At 49.5% G+C, this 26,181-nt stretch overlaps 1 protein-coding gene and 1 non-coding gene across 3 annotated transcripts; both read left to right on the top strand.

Annotated features, from left to right (window-relative positions):
- The first annotated feature begins 333 nt into the window (after positions 1 to 333).
- On the top strand, positions 334 to 471 carry LOC114809542. The gene has a single exon (XR_003757320.1). It is a non-coding gene; the product is annotated as a small nucleolar RNA SNORA7 (small nucleolar RNA).
- A 3,354-nt stretch (positions 472 to 3,825) lies between these two features.
- On the top strand, positions 3,826 to 26,181 carry LOC100077345 (acyl-coenzyme A synthetase ACSM4, mitochondrial). 2 transcript variants are annotated; one of them, XM_029057490.1, is made up of 14 exons: positions 3,826 to 3,950; positions 5,590 to 5,808; positions 6,430 to 6,640; positions 8,921 to 9,128; positions 10,726 to 10,869; positions 12,057 to 12,213; positions 13,875 to 13,954; positions 14,489 to 14,612; positions 17,945 to 18,025; positions 18,854 to 18,955; positions 19,507 to 19,634; positions 22,268 to 22,367; positions 25,057 to 25,176; positions 25,866 to 26,181. In XM_029057490.1, the coding sequence occupies exons 2-14, from the start codon at positions 5,617 to 5,619 to the stop codon at positions 25,950 to 25,952; spliced, it is 1,734 nt and encodes a 577-aa protein (XP_028913323.1). In that variant the 5' UTR covers positions 3,826 to 3,950; positions 5,590 to 5,616; the 3' UTR covers positions 25,953 to 26,181. The 2 variants fall into 2 exon arrangements, with proteins under 2 accessions (XP_028913323.1, XP_028913324.1); XM_029057491.1 differs by having other exon boundaries at positions 25,029 to 25,176.

The raw sequence follows: 26,181 nt of genomic DNA, 5'->3' as shown, positions 1-26,181 counted from the left end.
AACCCGACTCCACCACTTGTCTGCTGTGTGACCTTGGGCAAGTCGCTTAACTTCTCTGGGCCTCAGTTACCGCATCTGTAAAATGGGGATAAAGACTGTGAGCCCCACATGGGACAACCTGATTACCTTGTCTCTATTCCAGCACTTAGAACAGTGCTTGGCACATAATGAGCTCTTAACAAATACCATTAGTATCATTATTATTATGTGACTTGTCCAGGATCACACAGCAGACATGTGGCAGAGCTGGGATTAAAACCCAGGCCCATGCTCTATCCACTTCTCTATGTCTCAGTTTCCTGAACTATAAAATGCTTATTCTCCCTCTCTAATCCCCTCTCAGGGTCACTCCTGGAGAGTTTCCGGTACTCTACCAGTCTCGACTACGGGAGGGAGAGTCGAGCAGAGGCCTACCCATTCCATTCCTAGCTTGGGCAGTGGCTAGTGAATGGAAGGCCATCTGCTACAAGTCAAAACTCACCTGTGCTAGATAGCGGCATGGGAGAGAGTAATGGGCACAGGCTCAAATTTACTATGAGGAAGAAGGCAATGGTAAACCACTGCCATATTTTCACCCAGAAAACTCTATGGATCCACTACCAGAACGACCGCAGTTGGACGTGGGGTGTTCTGGGAGAGATTCATTCATTTAATAGTTTTTATTGAGTGCTTACTATGTGCAGAGCACTGTACTAAGCGCTTGGAATGAACAAATCGGTAACAGATAGAGACAGTCCCTGCCCTATGTCGGGCGTACGGTCTAATCGGGGGAGACGGACAGACGAGAACAGTAGCAATAAATAGACTCAAGGGGATGAACATCTCGTTAAGACAATAGCAAATGAATAGAATCAAGGCGATGTACATCTCATGAACAAAATAAATAGGGTAATGTCGAGCGGACGAGTACAGTGCTGAGGGGATGGGAAGGGAGAGGGGGAGGAGCAGAGGGAAAGGGGGGAAAAGAGGGTTTAGCTGTGGAGAGGTGAAGTGGGGCGTAGAGGGAGCAGAGGAAAAAGGGGAGCTCAGTCTGGGAAGGCTTCTTGGAGGAGGTGACAGATGTGTCCATGGTGTCGCTATGGGTCGGATACGACTCTACAGCAGAAGACAAGACCCTCTCTATTATCCAATGCTTGACACATATAGTAAGTGTTTTAACAAATACCACAATTATAATTATCTTACTGCACTGCCCACAGAGCTGCGGGAACTTCCCCTCGACCATAAAGTCTTCTAGGTCTTCAGTTTTTTATTATCATCATCAGTATTATATTTGTTATGTGACAAGCACTCTTCTAAGCACTGGGATAGGTATGGCATAATCAGGTTGGACACAGTCCCTGTCTCCCATGGGGCTCATAGTCTAAGTAGGAGAGATTGCACCAGTCTGCAGGCACCAGTTGCTTGCGTCGACCCCCAGAGTTCCCCTCCAGAGAGGAGAGAACTGCAAATTCCTCCCTCTAGACTGTAAATTCCCTGTGGGCATGGAACATGTCTTCCTACGCTGTTATTCTTTTCCAAGTGCTTAGAACTGTGCTCTGCATACAATAAGAGCTCAGTAAATATGATTGAGAGCCAGCTGGCATTAATATTCAGATGGAAGCCCACTGAGAGGGAATTCTCTCAAATAGAGAGAATAGGTGTACATCGTACAGCACAGAACGAGAGGTGGCAAATCCAGAGAGACCAGAGGCAGATCAGAGCTGTGTCTGATTGTTTTTTTATTATTCAACCTGGAACCGATTAGGAGCCGGCCACTTGGACACCCCGTTTCTTACTTTCAGGCCCAAGCCTCCCTCCGCAGAACTCACGCATTCCTTCGTATTTATTGTGTGCTTACTGCGTGCAGAGCACAGTATTAAGCGTTTCGTACAGTGCTACTGAGGTCCTGCGATCAGATGATAGGCAGCCTCCACCCCTCCAAGGGCTCTGGAGCAAGTGGGAGGTTCAGGAGTCTTTTTTTTATATGGTATTTGTTAAGCTCTTACTATGTGTCAGGCACTGCATTACGTCCTGGGGTAGATACAAGTTAACCACGTTGGGTACATTAGACTCTCAGCCTTTTGTAGACGAGGTAACTGAGGCTCAGATAAATTAGGTGACTTGTTCAAGGTCACAGAGCAGAAAAATGACAGAGCCAGGATTAGAACCCAAGTCTTCTGACTCCCAGGCCCATGTTCTTTCCACTAGACCACACTGCTCCTCTTTGAGTCTTCTCAAGAAATGTTCTAGGAGGGAGAAGAATCCACATACTTCCAGAAAACGGCACTGATGAAGTCGTCTCATGCTGCACGGGTGGCATAATACATGGGCATGGATCGTGCCTACCAACTCTAGTCTTTACTCTACCCTCATCCAACCCAACTCTTAGCCCTCTCTCGAACAATCCTCAAAATTAAAACAACAGAAGTTAAGTATTCTAAAGCCTGTGGCTACTGAAGACTCCCAAGAATATCATCAGTCCAGTTTAAAGTTTGAGGTGGAAAAGTAAAGGAAGAGAAAAGGAAGTTTCTCACTATCCCTGCCTGCCTTTGCCCAAATGCTTTCCCTTCCCCTCATCCAGATCAAGCCACAGGGCCAGATCAGAGGGTCCTCTCACCCCTGGAGCCATGTGAGGATTGAGCCATTCTTTCCCCTTCACCTCTAGACTGAAGGAAGCTCTGGGGATGAGCTGCTGTGGGGTCTCAGTACCACGGGGCCTCAATTTCTAAGCCATTTCTCTTCACGGAGCCACCACCATCACCATCACGTAAACACTGAGGAAGCCCGCCTGAGGAAATGACACAGGGACTGTGGAACTATGAGATCTGTGCCGCCACACTAGCTCCCCGCCTCAACCTCAGAATCCTCCAGGCTGCCCGGACAAACCAAGGGTGAGGTGGGTGGGTGACACCCTTACAGGCTCCGAAAACTGGGACGAAAGGCCTTGCCGCCTCTGGCCAACCTTCTGACTGTATACTGCTCTTGAGCCTCCTACCTCTGTCTCCTCACTCACACTGTTCCCTCAGCCTGAAACTCCCTCCCTCCCTCCCAACATCAGACAGAGCACAGCTCTCTCTTCATTCAGAGCCCTCCAAAAATCCCACCTCCTCCAACCAGCCTTCCCCAGATGACTCCCAATACCCTGAAACACAGCAACCCATCAGCCACCTCCAATATGTACATATTGACTTATAGTCTCCCTCGGTATTTGAACCTATAGACATAATCCATTTATTCTGAATACCCTATTTGTAAATATTTTAGTTCTGTGCCCTCCCCTCCACTTATTCTGAGTACTCTATTTGTAAATATTTTAGTTCTGTGCCCTCCCCTATAACGTAAGCAACGTGTGGAAAGGGAATGTGTTGCTTATTTCTGTGGTACTTTCCCAAGTGTTTAGTACAGTGCAGTGCGACCGGGTCGGGGGGCTTCTCAATAAACAACATCATCACTACTCCTAAGTGGGCAGTGGGCCTCCCTCACCCCCAGGGGAGAGGGCACTGCCTGACAGGATTTTTGTCAACAATCGGGCACGTAGCTCCAGGGAGGGATAAAATGTATTTACCTCAAGCCGAAGTTCCTCCTGCGGTTCAGTGTGAAAGCCTAACAGAGATACCACCTGAGGCATCCTGGAAGTTACAAATCCAACAGAACTTGAGGCCCCGCAAAGGAAAGTAGAAAGGTGAACCCAAAGGTTACCCTCCTGGCCCCCTCAGGGTTATTATTCAGCACATTTTGAAGTTAACTATTATTCTTTTTTTCAACCAAATGAGAAGATGGGAGGTGAGGTAAAGGTCTAGTATAAAACACTGTCGAAATACTCTCTGCCATTCTTCGCATCAGGTCTCGCTGGAGTTCTTCTCCGGGTCACTCGGTGTCCGTAAACCAACTTCCCAAGACGGATCGCAATCTGGCAGACGAGGCTGGTTTAAGGCCCGGGGAGAGATTGGAGTGAGAGGAGCCACTGGGTCTGTATCTCTTGCTGTTCCCTTTCTTACTAGTAGTTATATTTATTGAAACTTACTATATGCCAAGCTCTGAACTGCCAAACACTGAACTAGGCACTTTCTTATGGTGGTGTTAAGTGCTTATTATGTGCCAGGCACTGTACTAAACACTGAGGTGTAAGATAATCAGGTTGGACACAATCCATATCCCATGTGGGGCTCACGGTCTAAGTAGGAGGGAGTAAATTAAGATTTAATCCCCATTTTACAGATGAGGAGATTGAGGCACAGAGAAGTTCGGTGACTTACTCAAGGTCACGTGGCAGGTAAGTGGTAAAGCCAGGATTAGAATCCGGGACATCTGACTCTTAGGTCCATACTCTTTCCTCTTGGCCAAGCTGCTTCTCTGTCACTTGAATAGATGCAGTATAATCAGGTTGAACATAGTCCCTGTCCTGAAAGGGACTCACAGACTAAGTAAAGAAACTACATAGGCTAGTGGAATGAGCACAGCCCTGGGAGTTAGAGGACCTGGATTCTAATCCGGTCTCTGCCATTTGCCTTCTATTTGACCTGGGGTAAATCAGTTAACTTCTCGATGCTCCAGTTACCTTATCTGTAAAATGGACATTAAATCCTACTTCCTCTTATTTGGACCGTGAGTCCCATGTGGCACAGGAATGGTGTCCAAACCGTCCCTCGGTCTCGCCCATCCCGCCGTCGACCCCTGGGCCACGTCTTCCCGCGGTCCCGGAACGCCCTCCCTCCTCACCTCCGACAATCTGATTCTCTTCCCCTCTTCAGATCCCTACTTAAAGCTCACCTCCTCCGAGAGGCCTTCCCACACTGAGCTCCCCCCTTTTTCCCTCTGCTCCCTCTACCCCCCCTTCACCCCTCCGCAGTTAAACCCTCTTCTCCCCCTTTTCCCTCTCCTCCTCCCCCTCTCCCGTCCCTTCCCCTCAGCACTGTACTCGTCCGCTCATCTGTATATATCTTCATCACCCTATTTATTTTGTTTAATGAGATGTACATCACCCTGATTCTATTTATCTGCCATTGTTTTTATGAGTTGTTCTTCCCCTTGACTCTATTTATTGCCATCGTTCTTGTCTGCCCGTCTCCCCCGATTAGACTGTAAGCCCGTCAAAGGGCAGGGACTGTTGCCGATTTGTACATTCCAAGCGCTTAGTACAGTGTTCTGCACATAGTAAGCGCTCGATAAATACTATTGAATGAATGAATGAACGATTACTTGTATTTACCCCAGCGCTTAGTACAGTGCCTGTAACAGTAAGCACTTAAAAAGCATCATTAAAAAAAGTAGAAGAGAGAGAAAAGATATTCCATCCCTGAGTGACTTGCCCAAGGTCATAGAACAGGTATAGGGCAGAGCTGGGGTTAGAGAAGGGTGGCCACAAGGGATAGGGTGGAAAAGTCGAGAAAGCGAGGAGAGCCCCTCTTTCTCCAAATGTTTCTGGAGAGGCTGGACTCTCCTTCCTGGACTCTATCAAATACCAGGATGAAATGAATAGATTTCTCAATTTAGACAGCAAAATCCCCTTCCAAGGGATTTATCAAAAAGAGCAGCCATAGAATCACTTCTTAGCAGAGAATATCTCTGAGGGAGCACAACGTCTCCTGTCATTTGACCCAATCGCAGGACCTCTGATCCTTCACCTCACAGACCATGAAGAAATTCCCACTCCCCTGGACCCTGTGGGTCCACAGACCCTCCTCTCGTTGGCTCCACCGGCAATCTAGGGTCTTGGTGCCCCAGAAACCCGCTGCCACAGAGATTCTGCAGTGGGCGGAGCGGGAGTTGCCTGAGGAGTTTAACTTTGCGAGCGACGTGCTGGATCAGTGGGCGCGTGTGGAGAAGGTAAGGCGGATTGATTTCCCTCTGATGGCAATCCTTAAACTTTGTCATCCCATCATGCCTCCTGGGACCCCTGCTACAACCCCCCTCGTACATCCCTTCCCCACCTCAAAATATGGCAGGAATGCTGTGCTGTTGAGAAAGGGAGATCCCGGGAAGAGCGAATCTCGTGGGGTAGCCAAGATGGAAATGGAGGTAAGGGGAGAGGAAGAGGTGGGCACGGGAGAGACCTTGGAAAGGGAGAGTGGTGGGGACTGGGGCGGGGCTTGTATCAGCCCAAACGGAAGGAATGATACTTCTTCGTTCTGGGAATATCACCTAATGGATTCAGATGCCCACCTTGGACTTGTATGAGCAGTGGGGATGAAAATTCAGTTGGAGATAAGGTCCTGTGTTGATCATCCCCACGAAGGGGATTTTTCACTTGACTTGTCCAGAGCATTCTGTGTAGACTTACTCATGGGCTAGTATCCAGGTACCCTGTCTTATGAACCTCCCGGCTGAGGATGTTCAATTAGGGTGGCCATCTCGGATTCCCTCTGTTGATGACAGCTCTCTGGGGAGCTCAAGGGCAGCAGGCCCTGCTGACAGACTTCAGGACTCTACCCCTCTGCTCTCGGACAGGACGGCAAGGAGCCTCGGCATCCTGCTCTCTGGTGGGTGGACAACGAGGGAGACGAGGTGAAGTGGAGCTTCGAGGAGCTGGGGATCTTCTCCCGCCAGGCGGCCAACGTGCTCTCGGAGAACTGCGGCCTAAAGAGGGGGGACCGGGTGGCCGTGATCCTGCCCCGGGTCCCGCAGTGGTGGCTGGTGTGCGTGGGCTGCATGCGGGCAGGTCAGTCCCCAGTCCCAGCTGGGGTCGCCAACTTTAGGGGGGGGCAATCTTGAGGAGAGAACTGATCAATCAATCAATTGTATTTAGTGAGCGCTTACTGTGTGCAGGGGACTGTACTGAGTGCTTGGGAGAGTATAATGAAACAGTGTAACATATTCCCTACCCACAGAGAGCTTACATCTAGAAGGGGAGACAGATGTAAATATAAATAAATTATGGATATGTACACTAAGTGCTGAGGGGCTGGGAGCAGGAGATGTGAATACAGGGAGTAAGTCGGGTTGAAGCAGAAGAGAGTGGAAAGAGGGGGAAAATACAGGGAAAGGTCAGGGAAGGCTTCTTAGAGGAGATGGGCCTTCAATCATTCATTCATTCGATGATATTTATTGAGCGCTTACTGTGTGCAGAGCACTGTACTAAGCGCTCGGAATGTACAATTCGACAACGGAGAGAGACCATCCCTGGCCGACGGGCTCACAGTCTAAAAAGGGGAGACAGACAGCAAAACGAAACAAGTAGACAGGCATCGATACCATCAAAATAGGTATATAGAATCATAGATATGTACACATCGTTAATAAAATAGAGTAATAATATATACAAATATACACAAGTGCTGTCGGGGGGAAGGGGGTTGAGCAGCGGGAGGGAGTAGGGGGAATACGGAGGGAGAGAAGGGCAGAGGGAAAGGGAGGGCTCAGTCTGGGAAGGCCTTCTGGAGGAGGTGAGCTCTCAGTAGGGCACAGTTGCCCTCCATGTAGACCCAAAAGAGAAGCGGCATAGCATAATGGATAGAGAACGGGCCTGGGATTCAGAAGGACCTTGATTCTAATCCTGGCTCTGCCACTTGTCTGCTTTGTGTCCTTGGGCAAGTCACTTCTCTTCTCTGTGTCTTAGTCATCTCATCTATAGAATGGGGATTAAGACTGTGACCCCCCCACCATGTGGGAACATGGACTGTATCCAATCTGATTAGCTTGTACCTACCCCAGTGCTTAGGACAGTGCCTGGCACATGGTAAGCACTTAACAAATACCATAGAAAACAAAACAAAAAAAACAGAACAAGAAGTAAAAGCCTCAAATTTGAGAGCTATGCTATTTTTGATGCAATTGATGCCTATCTATTTGTTTTGTTGCCCGTCCCCCCCCTTCTAGACCGTAAGCCCGTTGTTGAGTAGGGATTGTCTCTCTCTGTTACCAAATTGAACTCTCCAAGAGCTTGGCACAGTGTTCTGCACACAGTAAGCCCTCAATAAATACGATTGAATGAATGAATGAATGAGTGAGTGAGGAAGTGCAGATTTAAGGATAGAGCTTCCTGACTGAAAAGGAGGGTGCTGAGGAAATGTGGAAAGTTTTCAGGTGCCAGAAACTTTTACAAAAATATTATAATAAGGCATCATCTGTCCTGGGAAATTTGTAGGCTCTCCCGCCAGCAGGCATAACACTGAGCCAAAAGACTTCTTGAGGAACCTTTTCAGCTCCGGCACTGAGTGATCTGATGGTCAGGAACATCTCCCGTGACCTCGAGAGTCTGGCTGAAATGTTTCCTGCTTTTCTCTCCTTGGTTCTAATTACTGCTCTCCTCATTACCTAGGACCCAAATGTGCCTAGATTAAGTGGGGAAATTTGTAAAGGAAGGGAGGCAGGGTGAATTTCATTATTATCATCATTAGTAATAAGAATGATACTAATAATAATATTAATAATAATAATAATATTTACTATCTGCCAAGCACTCTGATAAATGCTGGGGTAGGAATAGGATAATCAGATCAGACTCAATCCTTGTCCCATAAGAGACTCACAGTCTGAGGGAGAGGGACAACAACCTCTTTTCACAGATGAGGAAACTGAGACTCAAAGAAGTTAAGTGACTTGCCTAAGGTCAACAGGCAAGTGGCAGAGCAGGGATTAGAACCCAGGTCTCCTAATTCCCAGTCCTGAGCTCTTTCCACCGGGGCAAGCTGCTTTCCTGGATTTATTATGGAATTATTATGGAATTTATTAAGAGCTAACTGTGTGCTAGGGACTGGGGTTGATATAAGGTTATCATATCGTGCACACTCCCCATTTCATAGATGAGGAAAGTGAGGGCCAGAGAGGTTAGGTGATTTGCCCAAGGTCACAAATCAGGCCAGTGGTAGAGCTGGGACTAAAATCCAGGTATCCCGACTCCTTCTCCCACGCTCTTTCCAGTAGCCCACCCCGCCCGTTGGGGTGGGGAAGGGAGGGAGGACAGAATATTATTTTGAACCTCCCTTTGTGACTCCTCCAGGACTCATCTTCATGCCAGGGACCACCCAGCTGACCGGGAAGGACATTCAGTACCGACTGCAGGTGTCCAAGGCCAAGTGCGTTGTCACCAGCGATGGCGTGGCCCCAGAGGTCGACTCCATTGTGTCAAGCTGTCCCACTCTGAAGACCAAACTCCTGGTGTCTGACGCGGGCCGGGCCGGATGGCTGAGCTTCAACGAGCTGCTTAAGTGAGTCTCCGTAGCTGCCTCCCTGTTCCAAGAATTCCTTCATTTTGCAGAATGTCGTGAGCACGCCATGGGCACGGTGGGAATGGGACGAGGGGTCCAAGGTATCCAACGGGACACCTTGAGAATGAACTTGGGAGCTTGGAGGGGATCACGAGGGAAGCCGGAAACAGCACTTGCAGACACGGGACAGACGGACTCATGTGATGTCACGGGATTAGAGCCGGGCACCTTACCTTATGATAATGATGGGGAAAAGAGCGTTTCGTGGAAGTCTGCCCAAACTGAGAAGACTCCGCCAAGGGGACTCCTGAACCCCCTCTTGCTCCAGAGCTTCGGCTTCACCATTCCAGTTTCTACTGAACACGTGTGACGCTTCTGAGCCACGGAACTCAGCGTCAGGGGTTGAGGCTAGCACTAAAAAGAAAAATCCCGGTGCCATCTCTGCCAACTAGACTGTTTGATTATAAAATGGGGCAAATGGTCACCCTAACGATCAGGCAGCTGGAACTGGGAGAATTGTTATTAATAATTAATTAGTAGTCATGATGAATAATTATTTCATTTGCACACATTTTGTTAATCGTTAAAAAAGCTCATTGCTTCCTACTGCGCTTGGCGACTCTCAGAACCCTCCGCGAATGAGATTTAACTCCCACCCTTCCAGCTCCCTCTCTGGTGATAGAAATGTCCTTTGAGCTCTACTTTTATGCTCTAACTTGATTTAAAAGCTCCTGCGGTGTTTCAGAATAAAAAATGTATGTAATCATAAGCCCTTCCCTTTGAGCCTTCAACTTCTAGAATTAGTCTGGTTCTCTGTCTAGGATCAGATGTAGTCAGTTCACCCAACTGAGTTCTATTCCTGAACTCATTCCTAACACATTACTAACCAAAAGACTTACATCAGGAACCACTTATTGTTCCTTCAGAGTGAAAAAAGGAAATAAGAGTAAGAATGACGATACTACTAATAATAATTGTGGTTTTCGTTAAACACTTACTATAATCCAAGCACTGGGTCAAAGCCTAAGGTAGATACGAAATAATCAGATCTGACACAGTTTCTGTCCATCTGGGGCTTACCTCTAAGGGAGAGCAGGTATTTTTTCCCCATTTTTCAGAAGAGGAAACGGAGGCTTACGGAGACGATTCACCCAAGGTCAAACGGCAGACAAGTGACCAAGCCAGAATGAGAACCCAGGTCTCCTGATTCCCAGCCTGGGGCTGTTTCCACCAGACCACACTGCTTCTGTAACATAAAAAATACCACATCAGGTCACACCAGGGATCAACCAGGCCCAACATTTCTTGTGCTCTCTGACCATTAACTCAAGCAATAATGATGTTATTTATGTAACTTTGTTTTTCAATATATTTGAAACCACAAACAAGTCGCCCCTTGCTCCCGACTCTGAGCTCTGGCACATCCCATCTTATGGGAAGAGGAGGGTTGTTTGCCCACTCTGACGTGAGGGATGGACTTTCTAAAATACTTTGTTTTTTTCCTCTAACAGGCAAAAATGTTGTCGAGCCTCCCGGTGCCGTCGTGTCCGTCCGGTTTCTACCGAGATGCTCACCATCTGATCTTTTTGTCTTAAAGAACAGCCCCTAAGGAGCACAAGTGTGTCAAGTCCAAGAGCAGAGAGCCGCTGGCCATCTACTTTACCAGCGGGTCCACGGGCTCTCCAAAGATGGTGCTGCACTCCCACGGAAGCCTGGGGTTCCAGGCTGTTAAATATGACAGGTAAGACAGGGTGGGGGCAGTGAGCTGCGGCGGTCCTCTGGCTGTGGGGGTTAACTAGGATATTTCGTTAGCACTTAAATTGGGCCAAGCACTGGGATAAGTCCTGGGGGAGAAACAAGACAACCAGGGGAGGCAGTGTCTGTCCCACCCAGGGCTCCTAAATTAGGAGGTGAGGAGAGCCTACATCATCCTTCCAGCTTGCAGAGGAGGAAACTGAAGTAGTGTGGCCCAGTGGATAAAGCAAAGGCCTGGGAGTCAGAAAAACTTGGGTTCTAATCCCGGATCCATCACTTGTCTGCCGTGCAAGTCACTTTACTTCTCTGGGCCTCAGTCACCTCAGGTGTAAAATAGAGATCACGACTGTGAACCGGGGACAGCAACTGTGTCCGACCTGATTACTTTGTATCTACCCCAGTGCTTAGAACAGTGTCTAAGCTCTGGGGTAGATACAAGGTAATCAGGTTGTCCCACGTGGGGCTCAGTCTCTATCACCATCTTATGGTAATAGTATAGAATAGTAAGCGCTTAACAAGAGTCTAAATGATGTGCCTATGGTTACACAGCAGGCCAATGGCAAAGGTGTGATTAGAACCCGTGTCTCCTGGCTCCCTGCCAGTCCCTTGCTATTTCCATTCAGCCACCCTGAGGTCCCCACCCTCCCTCGGGAATCCTTACCTTCCGGCTTGAATGCCGGTGAGCCCGAGGTCAGGGTAGCGCAAGGAGGAAACAAAGCACAGTCCCCGACTAGAGTTGGGAACAGACTTAGAACAGTCCACGGGTCCCATCAGTCGAGAGTTGTGCAAGGACTGCACTCGGCCAATAGCAAACTCGAATGCCTGCAGACATATTGTCTGACACGAAGGATGGACTTTCTAAAATACTTTGCTTTTTTTCTTCTAACAGGCAAAATATATTGTATTTTCATATTCTAGATCATTTCGTGGGGTGGCGTGGAGGGGTGGAGGGATCTGGCATCCCGGCTGGGGCCAAGTAGGGGCCGGGACTAGGAGAAACTGAATGGGGCCAGGAAACTGGGGGTTCATCTCAGGCCTCTGACGGGCTTCAGTAAGTACTCTGACTCAGTCGGATAATACTCTGACTCAGACGAGCACGTCCAATCATGGGACTCAGCGGACCACCTCCTCCCCTTCCGGAAGGGCTGTGGACTTTGCTGTGTGTCTCCCCAGGTCCTGGTTGTCCTTGACCGATGCTGACATCCTTTGGTCCACGTCGGACACGGGCTGGATCGTGGCTGCCATCTTGGCTCTCTTTGGCTCCTGGAGCGTTGGCGCCGGGGTGTTTGTCCACAGGTTGGAGAGGTTTGAACCAGCAACCATCTTAACCGTAAGAGCAACGGGAGAGAGAAAACCTTACATCTGCCCTTAAGAGCCCTTTAGTTGATGAAACTTCACCTACCTCAACCCTGCAGATCTGGAAAACTCAAGAACCGGAATAAACACAGCAGCCCATCCCACTACCAAAGCATCACTATGGGCAAATTAACCCGCTTGCTGCTTAGGAACAATTCATTCAGGGCTCTGCAGCCAGCAGGTGCCCGAAAGATAGTAGTGATTGATTCATCTAATGTGTCTTCAATAGTGGGGCTGTAAGAATCTCGGAGACACCAGACTGGCATTCGGAGCTCATCGGTGACTCGATGGAGCTCTCTGGAGTGACCCCAAGAGTTAGAAGTCCAATTACTAGTGGCCCCGAAGTTCTTGCAGCCTTTGGGAAAGGGGGGAATAATATAAAAACGCTGAAAACTCAGTTATCAAGAAAAATCAATCAGGACCATGCTTGGAACTGTGCATTCCAAATCGTAGAGTGTTTACTGTTCTTCTGACCTTTGTGAAGGTTTGTCCCTATGCTCCTCTGTTAATAATAATAATAGTATTTGTTAAGTACTTACTATGTGCCAAGCACTGTTCTAAGCTCTGGGGTAGATACAAGGTAATCAGGTTGTCCCACGTGGGGCTCAGTCTCTATCACCATCTTATAGATGAGGTAACTTAAGTAATAAAAATAAATGGTGGTATTGGTTAAGCGCTTGCTATGTGCAAAGCACTGTTCTAAGCTCTGGGGGATAATTAATTCCCATTTTCCAGATGAGGTAACCGGGGCACAGAGAAGTCAAGTGACTTGCCCAAAGTCACACAGCTGGCAAGCGGCAGAGCCGGGATTAGAACCCACGACCTCCGACTCCCAAGACCAGGCTCTTTCCACTGAGCCACGCTGCTTCTCTAGGCACAGAGAACCTAAGTGACTTGCCCAAAGTCACACAGTTGACAAGTGGCGGAGCCGGCATTAGAACCCAATACTTCTGACCCCGAAGCCGGTGCTCCTGCCACTAAATTACACTTCTTCTCTCTTGTGGGGCAGATGAGGCTGTCACGAGAGTGCAAAAAGTCTTCGGGTACATCTTCATGCCAGGGGGCAGAGATACTTGCCATGCAAGAATTTCCTGGTTGTTAAACAGACCTGTTTCCCCAGGGCACAGTGGGAAAGGGGAAGGGCAGGAGTGAGATTAATTCAGGCATTAGGGCCCCGAGAATCTCCCTGGACTGGCCTGGCCTGGGGATCTCCCGTCTCTGCAGAGATACTCTGTTCAGATCTGGCCTAGGGAGAGGTTTTCTAGGTCCATGGAACACTTTCAAGAACAATTCAATCTTTCTCCTTTGACCAAAGGCCTTCGCCTGAATGTTTGACTAAATTCTTCCTCAGAGACCCCTAGAAAGTAGACTACAATGTTTCTGTTAGTTTCCAGAGGAGAAACTGAGACCAGTAAGGACAAGGGACTTTCCCAAGACGAGGCTGAGGAACTGTCTCCTGACCCTGACGGGTCCAGAGGGTAACTTTTCAGGTCTCAAGGGCGACTTCTCCCCTCCTAGGTCTGGCATCTGCTTTCCCCAGAGTGAAAACTAAAAACACCCCCTTCGATTTCCTTTGATTAACTCCTTGCAGACCCCTCACTCACCTGGCTTTATCCACTGGTTCTCTTTCTCCAGACTCTCTCCCGGTTCCCCATCACGGCCTTATCCATGGCCCCAACGGCATATCGCCTCATGGTGCAGAACCTAGAGTCCAGGTACCTGGGGGATAGCTCGGGGGTAGCCCTGAACTCTCACAGTCCCAGCCAGTGCTCCCCTCAGTGGATCCGGCCAGCTTGGGGCTCACCGGCTCATGGCGAGAACAGCAGCCCAGCAGAATGCAGGGTCCCCAGATCCGCACCACACTGCAGGACACACCTCCGAACCCCGTGGCGGAGGGACACTGGTGGTCTTTTCATTTCCCCCCACCCAAATGGGATAGCCAGACTTCCCCACAGGGTCCTCCTCTGAGAGTTGAGGGCTGGGGAGGGCGTGGGACGGGGCGGAGAGTGGGGATTCTATAGTCTGGTGTCGGAATTCCCGGCATCCCTTTCTCAGCCTCCCCTTCTTGGACATCGTGGTTAGGATCCTCTCATTAGCGAAACAAGATGCAGGGCCGAAGGGGGAGGGGATGAGGTACCTCAGTCCCGGGGTGCTGTCTTGGTTGACGGGGCGGACCTGAGACCCCAGAGCTTCCTTGTGGTACGGATCAGGCTTGAGGGGCATCCCCGGCTTCCCGTGATATCTTCCAGGAAGCCACTGGGCCGCCTGCGGCACTGCATCAGTGCAGGGGAACCGCTGAACCCCGAGGTGATGGAAAAGTGGAAAGCCAGCACCGGCCTGGAGATTCGCGATGTCTACGGCCAAACGGAAACGGTATGTCCCCTCTGGACCGTGGCGTGGGGGGATCTGACCTCGCCTGGACTCGAACTCAGGTCATTTCTTATCTTTATCAATTGTACCCCATACAGATATGTCCCTGCAGTCTGTCTTCTTCCCAAGTCTGTTAAGGCAGAGCAACCGACAGTGATTTCTCACCTTCCCTCCTCACTCTTCTTTTTCTCCTCCTTGATTGTTTCTCTCTGTGACACCATTAGCTGGAGCCTTTCCCTCTTTCCTATTCTGCTCTGTCATTCTTCATCTCTCCCCAGAAGTGGCAGATAGGGTGGCCACCATCTGGTCTTTTAAAGGGCAACCTGGTTTTCAGATGATCTGAACCCTGTCGGGTACACATCCAGCACTGGATGCCAATATTTTGATCGCCCAACCTTTCTCCTCCTGCCTCCGGGCTCAGAGGTGGTGCCGGAATTCACGCAATTTTTGAAGGAAATGCAAAGATTCAGGAGCCAGTAGGGAGCCCCCACCCTTACCCAAAGATGTGTGTTAGGTTTGGGTGGACATGGTCAGACTTCTGCAAAACATTGCCTGTGACATCATTATATTCCATTGCCTGCCCTGTACAGTATACCCATCGACGGAGAAGCAGCACAGCTTAGTGGATAGAGCACAGGCCTGGGAGTCAGAAGGTCATGAGTTCTAATCCCGGTTCTGCCACATGTCCGCTGTGTGACCTTGCGCAAGTTACTTAACTTCTCTGGACCTCATCCAGAGAAAATGTGGATTAAGAGTGTGAGCCCCTGTGCGGGACAGGGACTGTGTTCAACCTAACTTGTATCTACCCCAGTGTTTAGAACAGCATCCGGCACGTAGTAAGCACTTAACGAGTACCGTAATCGTAATTATTATTACTATCGGCCCTTAGTGATTGGTGTCCCCGAGAGGCGGTTTTCCACACTGGCTCCCTAGGTCCCTTGCCCCCCGATCTCCTGTGCTGTGGCATTCAATCATTCTCCGTGAGACATTTCCCAACAGCCTCAGCCCACACACTTCTGCCCCTCAAAGCCCCTCTCTATCTCTGCATTCACTCTCCTCTCATGAGGCAGCAGGGAGCACAAGAAATTGTGTGCACCCAACAGCTGAAGAGAGATGTAAACTCTGTTCATTCCTGCAGGTCAAAAGGTGGAAGAGGAGGGAGAAATGGCAGTTAGAGAGGATTAACTCTTGTAAAAATCGGAAATAGGTCACTGGCCTTTGAACAGCTGATTCTGAAATCTGGCCGTCCACCTGAATCCTCATCCCGAATCTCCCCCACTTCCTCCCCTGCTTCCTTTCCCCTCCTCTGGGCCCCTATATTCTTGCATCAAGATGACCTGGAGGAAAGTCTGGGCTGAATCTGAACCGAGGCTTGTGGCGACACCGGCCACCCAAACATTTTCAAACACATGCTCCACATCCAAACATTTTCAAACACATCCAGTGACTCGCGGGGACTCACGGTCTCAACAGCGTCCTGAAACAAGCACCCATTGGCCAAGAGCCACAGGTGGCCAGTGGCATCCCCTGACAGGATGCCATGATCTGCCCAGCTCGAACTCCCCAAACAAGGGAGGTTATACGGGTCAGGCCCTGCCAAGTACATCTCTAACCCTGGATGCCTCTAAAACCTGAGATGTGTAGGGCCCAGGAAGGCGTCTGGGGCCTTTTCATCCCCTCTTCCCTAAGACCCCACTCTGGACCACTTTGAGCTCCCAGAAATTTGAACGCCTTAAAACCAATAAACCTGCACCCACCCTCTCAGACACACACACACACACAGAGAGCAGGGTGAGGGAGAGGGAAGGAAGGAAAGATGTGTGTTTTTCCTACCAGGGATGAGGGAGGCGATGAGTGGACTCACCCCACTCTGGATTCAAAAAGCCTGGGGCCTCTCCTCACTGGCACCTGCCTCTCTCCCTCTCCTCTGTCCTCCTTCCCCACCAGATCCTGCAGTTGGTCCCCAGCAGGACCCACCCTGGTAAGGCTTCCGGCCACCTCGTGGCCTCCAGCTTCAGACATCTGGCTACCGCGAGCCAGAGGGAATCGTGCCTCTCCTTACGTTCCACCTGACGTCGCATGCGGCATTTTGCGGAATTCTGTCCGAAAAGCGCTCCTCCGCTTCCGTAGCCATATAAAAAGGCTATATGAGATCATATCATCTAAACCAACTAAAATTGAGTGCTTCAACTAGCGGAAACCCCCAAAAAGTGTTCAGGGAAACTGAGCTCTCACCTTTGTCTTAAAAATAATAATGATAATAACGATGACGGTGGTATTCGTTAAGTGCTTACTATGTGTCAACCACTGTTTTAAGTGCTGGAGTAGATGCAAGATAATCAGGTTGTCCCACGTGGGGCTCACAGTCTTAATCCCCAGTTTACAGATGAGGTAGCTGAGGCACAGAGAGGTTAAGTGACTTGCCCAAAGTCACACAGCTGACAAGTGGCGGAGTCGGGCTTAGAATCCACGACCTCTGACTCCCAAGCCCAGGTTTAGCCGCTAAGCCACGTTCTCTTCTCGCTGCCACCTTTTTCCAGGTTCATCCACTGGACTCCACCTCCAGCTGCCCCTCAGCCCCATTCAGCTCTTCTTTCTGTTGTTTCCAGCCGCCTCTGCAGTCTCTTTCTTTGACTTTCTCAGCCCTCCCTCAGTTTTCCTTTTCCCTTAATCCCAGGACAGAGTGACTCCTATCCCTCGGTGGGTAGCTCTCTCCCTCCCACACTCTGCTGCTCCCGTGGGAGCAGCTAATGCAGAGACAGAATAGCAGTACTTCGGGATTAAGATAGCTCAGTGTTACCAGAGTATTGTCATGGGGCTACGGGGAAGACTCTCCCACCAGCCTCTTACCAATAGGCCAGTCTCTGAATGCCGGGTTCAGTCACCTCTGATCATCATTACTGAGCGGAAAGAGTCTGGGCCTGAGAGTCAGAAGACCTGTGTTCTAATTCTGACTCTGGTACTTGCCTGCTTATGACTCGGGCAAGTCATTTCAACATCTCTGCACCTCAGTTCCCTCAGCTGTAAAATGGGGATTGGATATCTATTCTCCCTCCTAGTAGGGCTGTGAGCCCAGTGAGAGTCAGGACTGTGCCCAACCCCATTATCTTGTACTATTCCAGTGCTTAGAACAGTGCTCGGCACATAGTAAGTACTTAAAATATCACAATTATCGTAATTATTATTATTATTACTATCTCCAGAACTTCAGCTTTCTGCATCCTTCCCCCCTGCTTCCGTTGTTACAGTTCTCCTCCTTGTAACGGATCATTATTGCATGAAAAGACTCAGAACAATAGTTTGAAATATGCCCTTGCATTTCTCTTTCATGTCAGGGAGTGGTCTGTGCTGTAACCAAAGAAATGAAGATCAAGCCTGGCTCAATGGGGAAACCCACCGCCGCTTACGACGTTCAGGTTGGTATCGCCTCTTACCTAAGCTTACAAAATTCCCATTAAAACTCAATCCACCCACTTTGCTCCTCTAATGCCAACCTACTCTGTGTACATCAATCTCATCTCTCTCATCACTGACCCCTGGCCCACATCCTCCCTCTGGCCTGGAACTCCCTCCACCTTCATACCCACCAGACCACTGTTCTCCGCATCTTCAAACCCTACTAAAATCACGTCGCTTCCAAGAAGCCTTCTCCGACTACCCTCTCATCTTCCCACTCTATTCCCCCTTCCTTTAGCAACACCTACGCACTTGGGTCTGTCCCCTTTAAGCGCTTTGATCCTCACCCCATCCTCAAGTCCTCAGCGCTGATGTTCATTTCCTTATACTATGCCCCTTCCCCTGTCTGTAATTTATTTTCAGGTCTGTGTCCCCCACTTGATCGTCAGTACCTTGAAAGCAGGAATCAGGTCCACTCGTAGTGGTGATAGTATTTATGAAGTGTTTACTGTGTGCAGAGCACCGTACTAAGCATTAGGAGGGAAACGTATACGGATTGTATTCGGGTGTCTACCAATTCTAGCGTGCCGTACTTTCCCGAGGGCTCGGTACGGTGCTCTGCGGACGATAAGCATGCAATGGATACCCTTGTTTGATTGATCAGTTGAGATGAGAGCGCTAGGTGGGAAGCTCCTCTTTCTCTAGACTCTGTGCGTCTCTTCCTCCCTCCCCAGAGGCTAGAACGAGCAGCAGACGCTCAAACGACGGTATTTAGCCGTGATGGTAATAGCGATTTCAAGGAAGGAACCCGACCCCGATCACCCAGTCCTTGTGCCCTCCTCCTGCAGGTTGTAGATGAGAATGCCAACATCCTCCCTCCTGGCATGGAAGGAGACATTGGCATCAGGATCAAACCCACCAGGCCATTTAGCCTCTTCTCCGGTTATGTGGTAAGGAACCCTTCTCCCTCCCGCTTTGGGTTCTACGGTGGGTGCAGACTCCAGATCGCGGCTGTAGGTCCTCAGTTGCCCTGGCTTCTTCGTCCCCTCCTCCATCAAACTGAAGGCTCAAACTGAAGGCCGACAGTCTGCCAGATCTTAAAGACTGAGGGGACAGGAGTGGAGGCCGAGGGCCTGGAAGATGGGAAGAAGCAGGTTCACTCTGTCCCTAGAATTTTCACTCCCCTACAGCTACCGGGGATTGGTTATTGGAGTTTGGCAGCTACAGGATCACCCTGACCCCGAGCGCCATGACAGTTCCCCCCCCCCCCGCCCCCAAGGCCGGAAGATATTATCCCCTCCAGGGACCTCTCCGGGGTTCCTGCTCAACTGGATGCCAGAGCCCCTTAGGAACTGGGTGAATTAAGGACCCTCCGCTGCCCCGACTCTCAGCAGGGCTCATGGGGAAACCTCGCCTTCTCCCAAGCAGCGGAGGCACAGCTTGCCTGTCCCAAGGCCAGTGGCGACCATCTTCAGTGACCCCCTTGTCCCACTGTTACCAGGACAATCCAGAAAAGACGGCTGCCACTGAACGGGGGAATTTTTACATCTGCGGGGACCGAGGAGTTAAGGATGAAGATGGTTATTTCTGGTTCCTCGGAAGAGCTGATGACATCATCAATTCCTCGGGGTAAACGATGCTTTTTCCAATCTAGGTTTATTCCTAACGCCCTTTTTCTGCCCCACATCGAAGAGTCAGCTACAACACCACGGGAACCTAGCTGCCCGACACCCTCGCTTTCACTCCCTACTGGCAACGGCTCCCGTAGAAAGGAGGGGTGTGGGAGGGAGAGAAGGGGAAGGGGGACAACAGAAGAATCATTAGCCCTGGACTTGAGCAAATACAGTCACCTCTCTATTACCGAGGCACTAATTGTCCAGTATGTGGGATTATCCAATTCCTTGGCTTCTCCCTCTTACCACTTACCCTTTGGCCATTTCGCTGCCCTTTAAGCACCTTCCCCTAAGTGCCCATCAGGTCATGCAGCGGCAGGGGCTGGTGGAGTGCAACAAATAATAATAATAATAATAGTAATTATGGCGATTTTTAAGAACTTACTATGTCCTGAGCACTGTTCTAAGTACCGGGGTAAGTACAAGTTAATGAGGTCAGACACATGGGGCTCGCAGTCTAAGAATGAGGGAGAACAAGCGTTGAAATCCCATTTTACTGATGAGGTAACTGAGGCTCCGAGAAGTCAAGTGACTCACCCAAGGTCCCACAGCTGGCAAGTGGTGGAGCTGGGATTAGAACCCAGGTCCCCTTACTCCCAGGCCCGTATTCTTTCCACTAGGCCATGCTGCTTCCCAAAGTGGCCTGGTGGGACGAGGCTGAAAACAAATGACTGAAGTGATCTTTTCTGGCAAATAGTAGCTTGAAATTATCCAGACTCTTGGCTCCCTTCCTTGTGACTATTATTTACACCTATCTCTCACTCCTATCGATGATCTGTTCTTTTAATTTTAATAATTGTGATATTTGATGAGCGCTCACTCCATGCCAAGCACTGTACTGAGCGCTAGGGTAGATACAAAATCATCAGATCAGACTCAGTCCTTATCCCACATGGAGCTCACAGCCCGAAGGGAAAGGAGAAGGGGTAACTCGTCTCCATTTTACAAATGAGGCAATTGAGGATTAGAGAAGTGACTTGCCAAAGATGACGCAGAGGCAAGCGGCAGAGCAGGATCAGAAGTCAGGTCCCCTGGCTTCGGTTCCCTGGCTCTTAGTCCGATGGATAGAGCATTTGCCTGGGGGTCAGAAGGTCCTGATTTCTAATCCTGGCTCTGCCACTTGTCTGCTGTGTGACCTTGGGCAAGTCACTTAACTACTCTGTGCCTCCGTTATCCCAACTGTGTAAAATGAGGATTAAGACTGTGAGTCCTATGTGGGACAGGGATTGTGTCCAACCTAATTTCCTTTTATCTATCCCAGGGCTTAGTGCGGTGCCTGGCACATAAATAAAAAGCGCTTAACAATACCATTATTATTATTATTATTATTATCATTACTAGGCCACACTGAAACTTGATTGTTAGCGCCTCAAGGCCAACTTTTACTTCTTTTGCCCTTTCCTCAAGTACCTAGTACAGCGCTCTGCCCCAACCCTGGCAATCAGTGAATATTGTTGCCACTGACACCTGGCAGCAGGAGGTGTATGTGCTTCGTGGCGCACATACCCAGACAAAACAACTTTATTCGTTTATCCAACTAAATGAACCTATAGTGGAGTTTACACCGTGGGATTCAGGAGGCTAGTTTTTTTAATGCTGCACGTAGGGATTCCGGACATCAGACGACACAGAACCGGTGAACTACAGGTCCGTGGTGTGGGGAACCAGTGTGGTCCAGTGGAAAGAGTACAGGCCCGGGGGTCAGGAGACCTGGGCTCCTAGCTCTGCCGCTCACCTGCTGTGGGACCTTGGACAAGTCTTTGCACTTCTCTAAGCCTCAGTTTCCTTCTCTGTAAAATGGAGATGAGCTATCTGTTCTCTCTCTTATTTAGATTGTGAGCCCCATGCAGTGACTGTGTACATTCTGATTATCTTGTTTCTACTCCAGGGCTTAGTACGGTGCTTGGCACATAGCAAGGGCTAACAAATACTGCAATTTATTAATTATTATTATTTTTATTAGACTGAGCAGCGTAAGAATGTCATTCTCCCAAACATAGCCAAATTATTGCTCAACATCCCAGAGAGTGAATAATAAAAACAATACTAATTATGGTATTTGTTAAACACTTACTATGTGCTAGGCACTGTACTAACAATAATGTTGGTATTTGTTAAGCGCTTACTACGTGCAGAGCACTGTTCTAAGCGCTGGGATAGATACAGGGTAATCAGGTTGTCCCACGAGAGGCTCACAGTTAATCTCCATTTTACAGATGAGGTAACTGAGGCACAGAGAAGTTAAGTGACTTGCCCAGAGTCACACAGCTGACAAGTGGCCGAGCCGGGGATTCGAACCCATGACCTCTGACTCCCAAGCCCCGGATCTTTCCGGCGCTGGGGTAGATACAAGCAAATCCGGTTGGACACAGTCCCTGTCCCACCTGGGGCTTACAGTCTGAATCCCCATTTTAAAGATGAGGTAACTGAGGCCCAGAGAAGTGAAGTGACTTGTCCAAGGTCACACAGCAGACACGTGGCGGAGCTGGGATTAGAACCCGTGATCTTCTGACTCCCAGGACCGTGCACTAGCCGCTACGCCATGCTGCTTTCCTATGTTCTCTATGGGGGTCTAACATTCCCTGCCAGGTACCGGATCGGCCCCTTCGAGGTGGAGAGTGCCCTGATCGAGCACCCGGCCGTGGTGGAGTCAGCCGTGGTCAGCAGCCCGGACCCCGTCAGAGGAGAGGTAAAGAAAGCACGTGGGAAGGACTTGCTGACGCCTGGTCTCTGCTCCCCGTGGGTACTGAGCGACTTCCTGCAGAGGCAGGGGGATGGCCATCTTGCCTAGGGCCTTGCGTCTGGGATGTCTAAAAGGTGGCCAGTCATCTGGTTTCATACCAGGTGGTCCAGTTTTCAGCATTCCCTCTTCAGTTCTCATTCAGTATTGGTTGCTTTTATGTCCAGGTTTCATTTTTTAACATTGACCCCCTTCTGGGGACATAAGTGTTGGGGACCGAGTGGAGGATACATGAAAAAAGCACATCATCTCCAAATGATGTCTACGACATCGTCACGATACGTTATAGGCCGTGCCTAACACCGCTGACATCATTTGGGAAGCAGCGTGGCATGGCGGATACGGCATGGGCCTGGGAGTCAGAAGGTCGTGAGTTCTATCCCCAGCTCCGCCTCGTGTGTTCTGTGTGGCCTTGGGTAAGTCGCTTCGCTTCTCTGAGCCTCAGTTCCCTCCTCCGTAAAATGGGGATTGAGACTGCGAGCCCCATGTGGGACAGGGACTGTGTCCAACCCGATTATGCCCGGCACGTAGTTAGTGCTTAAGAAATACCACATTTATTATTATTATCATATGCATTTCCTCATCTGAAATTCAGGAGGGCCATTATTGCCTAGGAGGAGAAAGGTCAGTGATTGATCCTTCCTCACCTGGGTCATTCCCTCCTTAAGGCTACCTGGTGCCCAAACCTGTTTAGAAACCAGCTGTGGCCGCTCGCAGAGCTTGGCAGGTGACCAGTTCCACATCCAAGACGAGTGGCAAAGGGAGTGAGGCAATTACCCTGCTGACCGAGATAGAGAGAATAAACTCAGGAGGGCAGATTGCTCCAAGCTTAAGGTAAGAAGGGGCGATCCCGATGCGGAGAAAAATCTAATAAGTAGTAATGGTGTCTACTGAGCATCCACTGAACTAGGCACCTGGGGAAGCTCAGCAGAAGCCCAAGACGTGGTTCCTGGGCACCAAATCTTTCATTCTGATGGAGGAAACAGATCAAGTATTTGCAAGTGGTGGAATCAGAATAACTGAATGGTGTGCACCAAGAACTTAAACCCTGATGGCGGAGACCGGTAAAGTATTCACAAGCCGTGGAATCAGAATAAATTGGATGGTCAGGAATGTATCTCTGTGTAGACACAAGGGCGGAAGATGGGAGTAAATAAGAATTTTGATATTTAAGTGCTTACTATGCCAAGCACTAAGGTAGATAAGAGATAATCGGGCTGGACACATTCCTGTCCCACATGGGGCTCACAGTCTAACTAGGAAGGAGAAAAGGCATTGAATCCCTACTTTACAGATGAGGAAAGTAAGGTCTAGTCATTCATTCGTGTCTGTCGAGATCTTACTGTGTGCAAAGCACTGTACTAAGCGATTGGGAGAATGCTATATAACAATAAACAAATACATTCCCTGCTCACAACGAGCTTACAGGCCCGGAGAAGTGAAGTGACTTGCCCAAGGTCACACAACAGGCAAGTGGCAGAACTAGGATTAGAACCCAGGTTCTCCCCTCTTAGCGCTAAGCCACACTGCTTTTAATACTTAAATATGCGTGTCAGAGGCTGATTGGTTGATAGGTTTCGGATGCTGAAAATTAATTGTCGAAGTGTTTTCGGAAGAGGTGTGATTTTAGGAGGATCCTGAAGATGAGGAAGGCTGAGGTCAGAAGGACAAAGACGTCCTGGGAAGGGAAATGCTCTCTAAACAAACTGCCCAATGGCCACAACAAACTATCCCAAGACATAGGAAGGCAAGGAGGGGAGACAAAATTTGGGTGGGAAAATTCACAATTGAACGGAGACCTCAGAGGCAAATGGGAAAATCGCCCAAAGTGAAAATCAGGCCCAACCATAGTGGAGGAATAGAGAATGGTGCAAGATTGAGAAAGCTAAAAAGATAAAGTATAAGGGATATCAAAGGAAACAGGAAAACTTTATTCACCTATATAAGGTTGGTGGTCAAAGCAGTGTTGCTCCCCCTATAGAAAGAGATAAGCTAATGGACGCTTTTAGAACGCCTAGCTCTGCAAAATTTCAGCTGGACTCGGTTAACCCAAACCCCTAGTGGCACCATGATGGAGGAGTAGAAAATCAAACTAGGACAGGGAAGCATAGAGGTGAAGTGCTTTAGAAATCTGAAGATATTCAAATTAGCAAGATCTGTTAACATGCATTACGTTAGGGTGAATGGGTGAGGGGTGCAAAGTTGTCTCCTCCTTTAGACCGCATATTTTTGCTAGATTGTAAATTCCTTAAGGACAGAGGTCATGTCCACTCATTCTATTGTACCCTCCCAAGTGCCTAGTACAGTTCTCTGCATTCACTCAGTGCTCGATAAATACCACTGATTGATTTTCTTTCCCAAATGATCGGCCTGTAAACGTTTCCAAATTCTCCGGACGGTGACGACATTCATTCGGCCGGTCGTATTTATTGAAAGCTTACTGTATGCAAAGTGCTGTACTAAGCGCTTCGGAGAGTGTAATATAACAATAAGCAGATACATTCCCTGTCCGCAATGAGCTCACGGCCTAGACGCTCTCCTGACTTTCCCCGCCGTGTCCCCAGAGAAACTTTGTTTTCCAATGGGTTGGGCCGGATTTGACTCGAAAAGAGAAGCGGTGAGGCCTCCCCACTTGCAGGTAGTGAAAGCATTCGTGGTACTGAAGGACGACTTCGCCTCCCACGACCCGGAACGTCTCACCCTGGAGCTGCAGCGGCACGTGCAGACCGTGACCGCCCCCTACAAGTATCCCAGGAAGGTGAGCCCCGTTCCACCGATCCCGGTCTTGGGAAACCCACCCCTCTCGCCGCTGTGGTTCCGGTCTTCGCCGTGAGATAGCTAATGGGCCGGCTTCTCTCTCAGAGCCCGGAGATGGGAAGCAGGGGTCGAGGGAGTAGTAGAGGAAAGGGAAGTATTACGCAGCCCTCCTGCACCCGCGTGTTTCCCAGGCTGGGCACTCCCAAGACCTAGTAAGGGCTGAGGCCTCTTTGTTCCCCTGCCTGGCAAGGGCCCGGGTGGAAGGTTACCCACTTGTCTGGGAGGCTGCCCGGGACTGTGGGGGAGGAACTCTGGCATCCCTCTGACTTCCTGCTCAAGTCGTGGAGTTGTCACTTTATCTCAGCTCCCTTCCATGCCTCCCAAGGGTCGCATTCTGAACCAGCGGGTTATTCCTATTGGTCCCACCCATCTCAGTGGAGACACGGATTCCCCTCAACTGCCCTCGGTCCGTTGGAAGCCCTAGATTCGGCCATTGCAGCAGAGCACGCCGAGCGCTGTGAAACAGATGTGAGGGGTTTTCTCCCCTCAAAGGGCATTTATATTCCGTTCGACATCCCTCAGTCAAGCGATTAAGAGAATTTATTGAGTGCCTCTTGTCTGTTGGGTATTGGGGGCAGTCGGAATCCAGCAGAGCAATGTAAGGCGGACATGTGGGTTTTCTCTCCTCAGGTGGAATTTGTCAAAGAGCTGCCCAAGACCAATACAGGCAAAATCAGACGGAATAAACTGAGGGACCAAGAGTGGGGTCGGGCGTAAGCATAATCCTGCCCACCTGGGTACGTGTGGCCACGACGGTTCAACACAGACGTCGAGATGCTCATCCTCTAGACAAGAATGTGCTTCCGGCAATGCTGCTTGATTAATGATAGATGAAGTGCAACAAAATTCACACGGGGAGGCGGCTTGACCTAGTGGATAGAGCACAGGCCTGGGAGTCAGAACGACCTGTAGAAAAAATAAAGCCATAGCATTCACCAACTTGAAA

This window comes from Ornithorhynchus anatinus, chromosome 2 (genome assembly GCF_004115215.2).
Source record: "Ornithorhynchus anatinus isolate Pmale09 chromosome 2, mOrnAna1.pri.v4, whole genome shotgun sequence".
Classification (NCBI taxonomy): Eukaryota; Metazoa; Chordata; class Mammalia; order Monotremata; family Ornithorhynchidae; genus Ornithorhynchus; species Ornithorhynchus anatinus.
The sequence above is the reverse complement of the archived record's forward strand: the minus strand, read 5'-3'. Positions and strand labels throughout refer to the sequence as shown.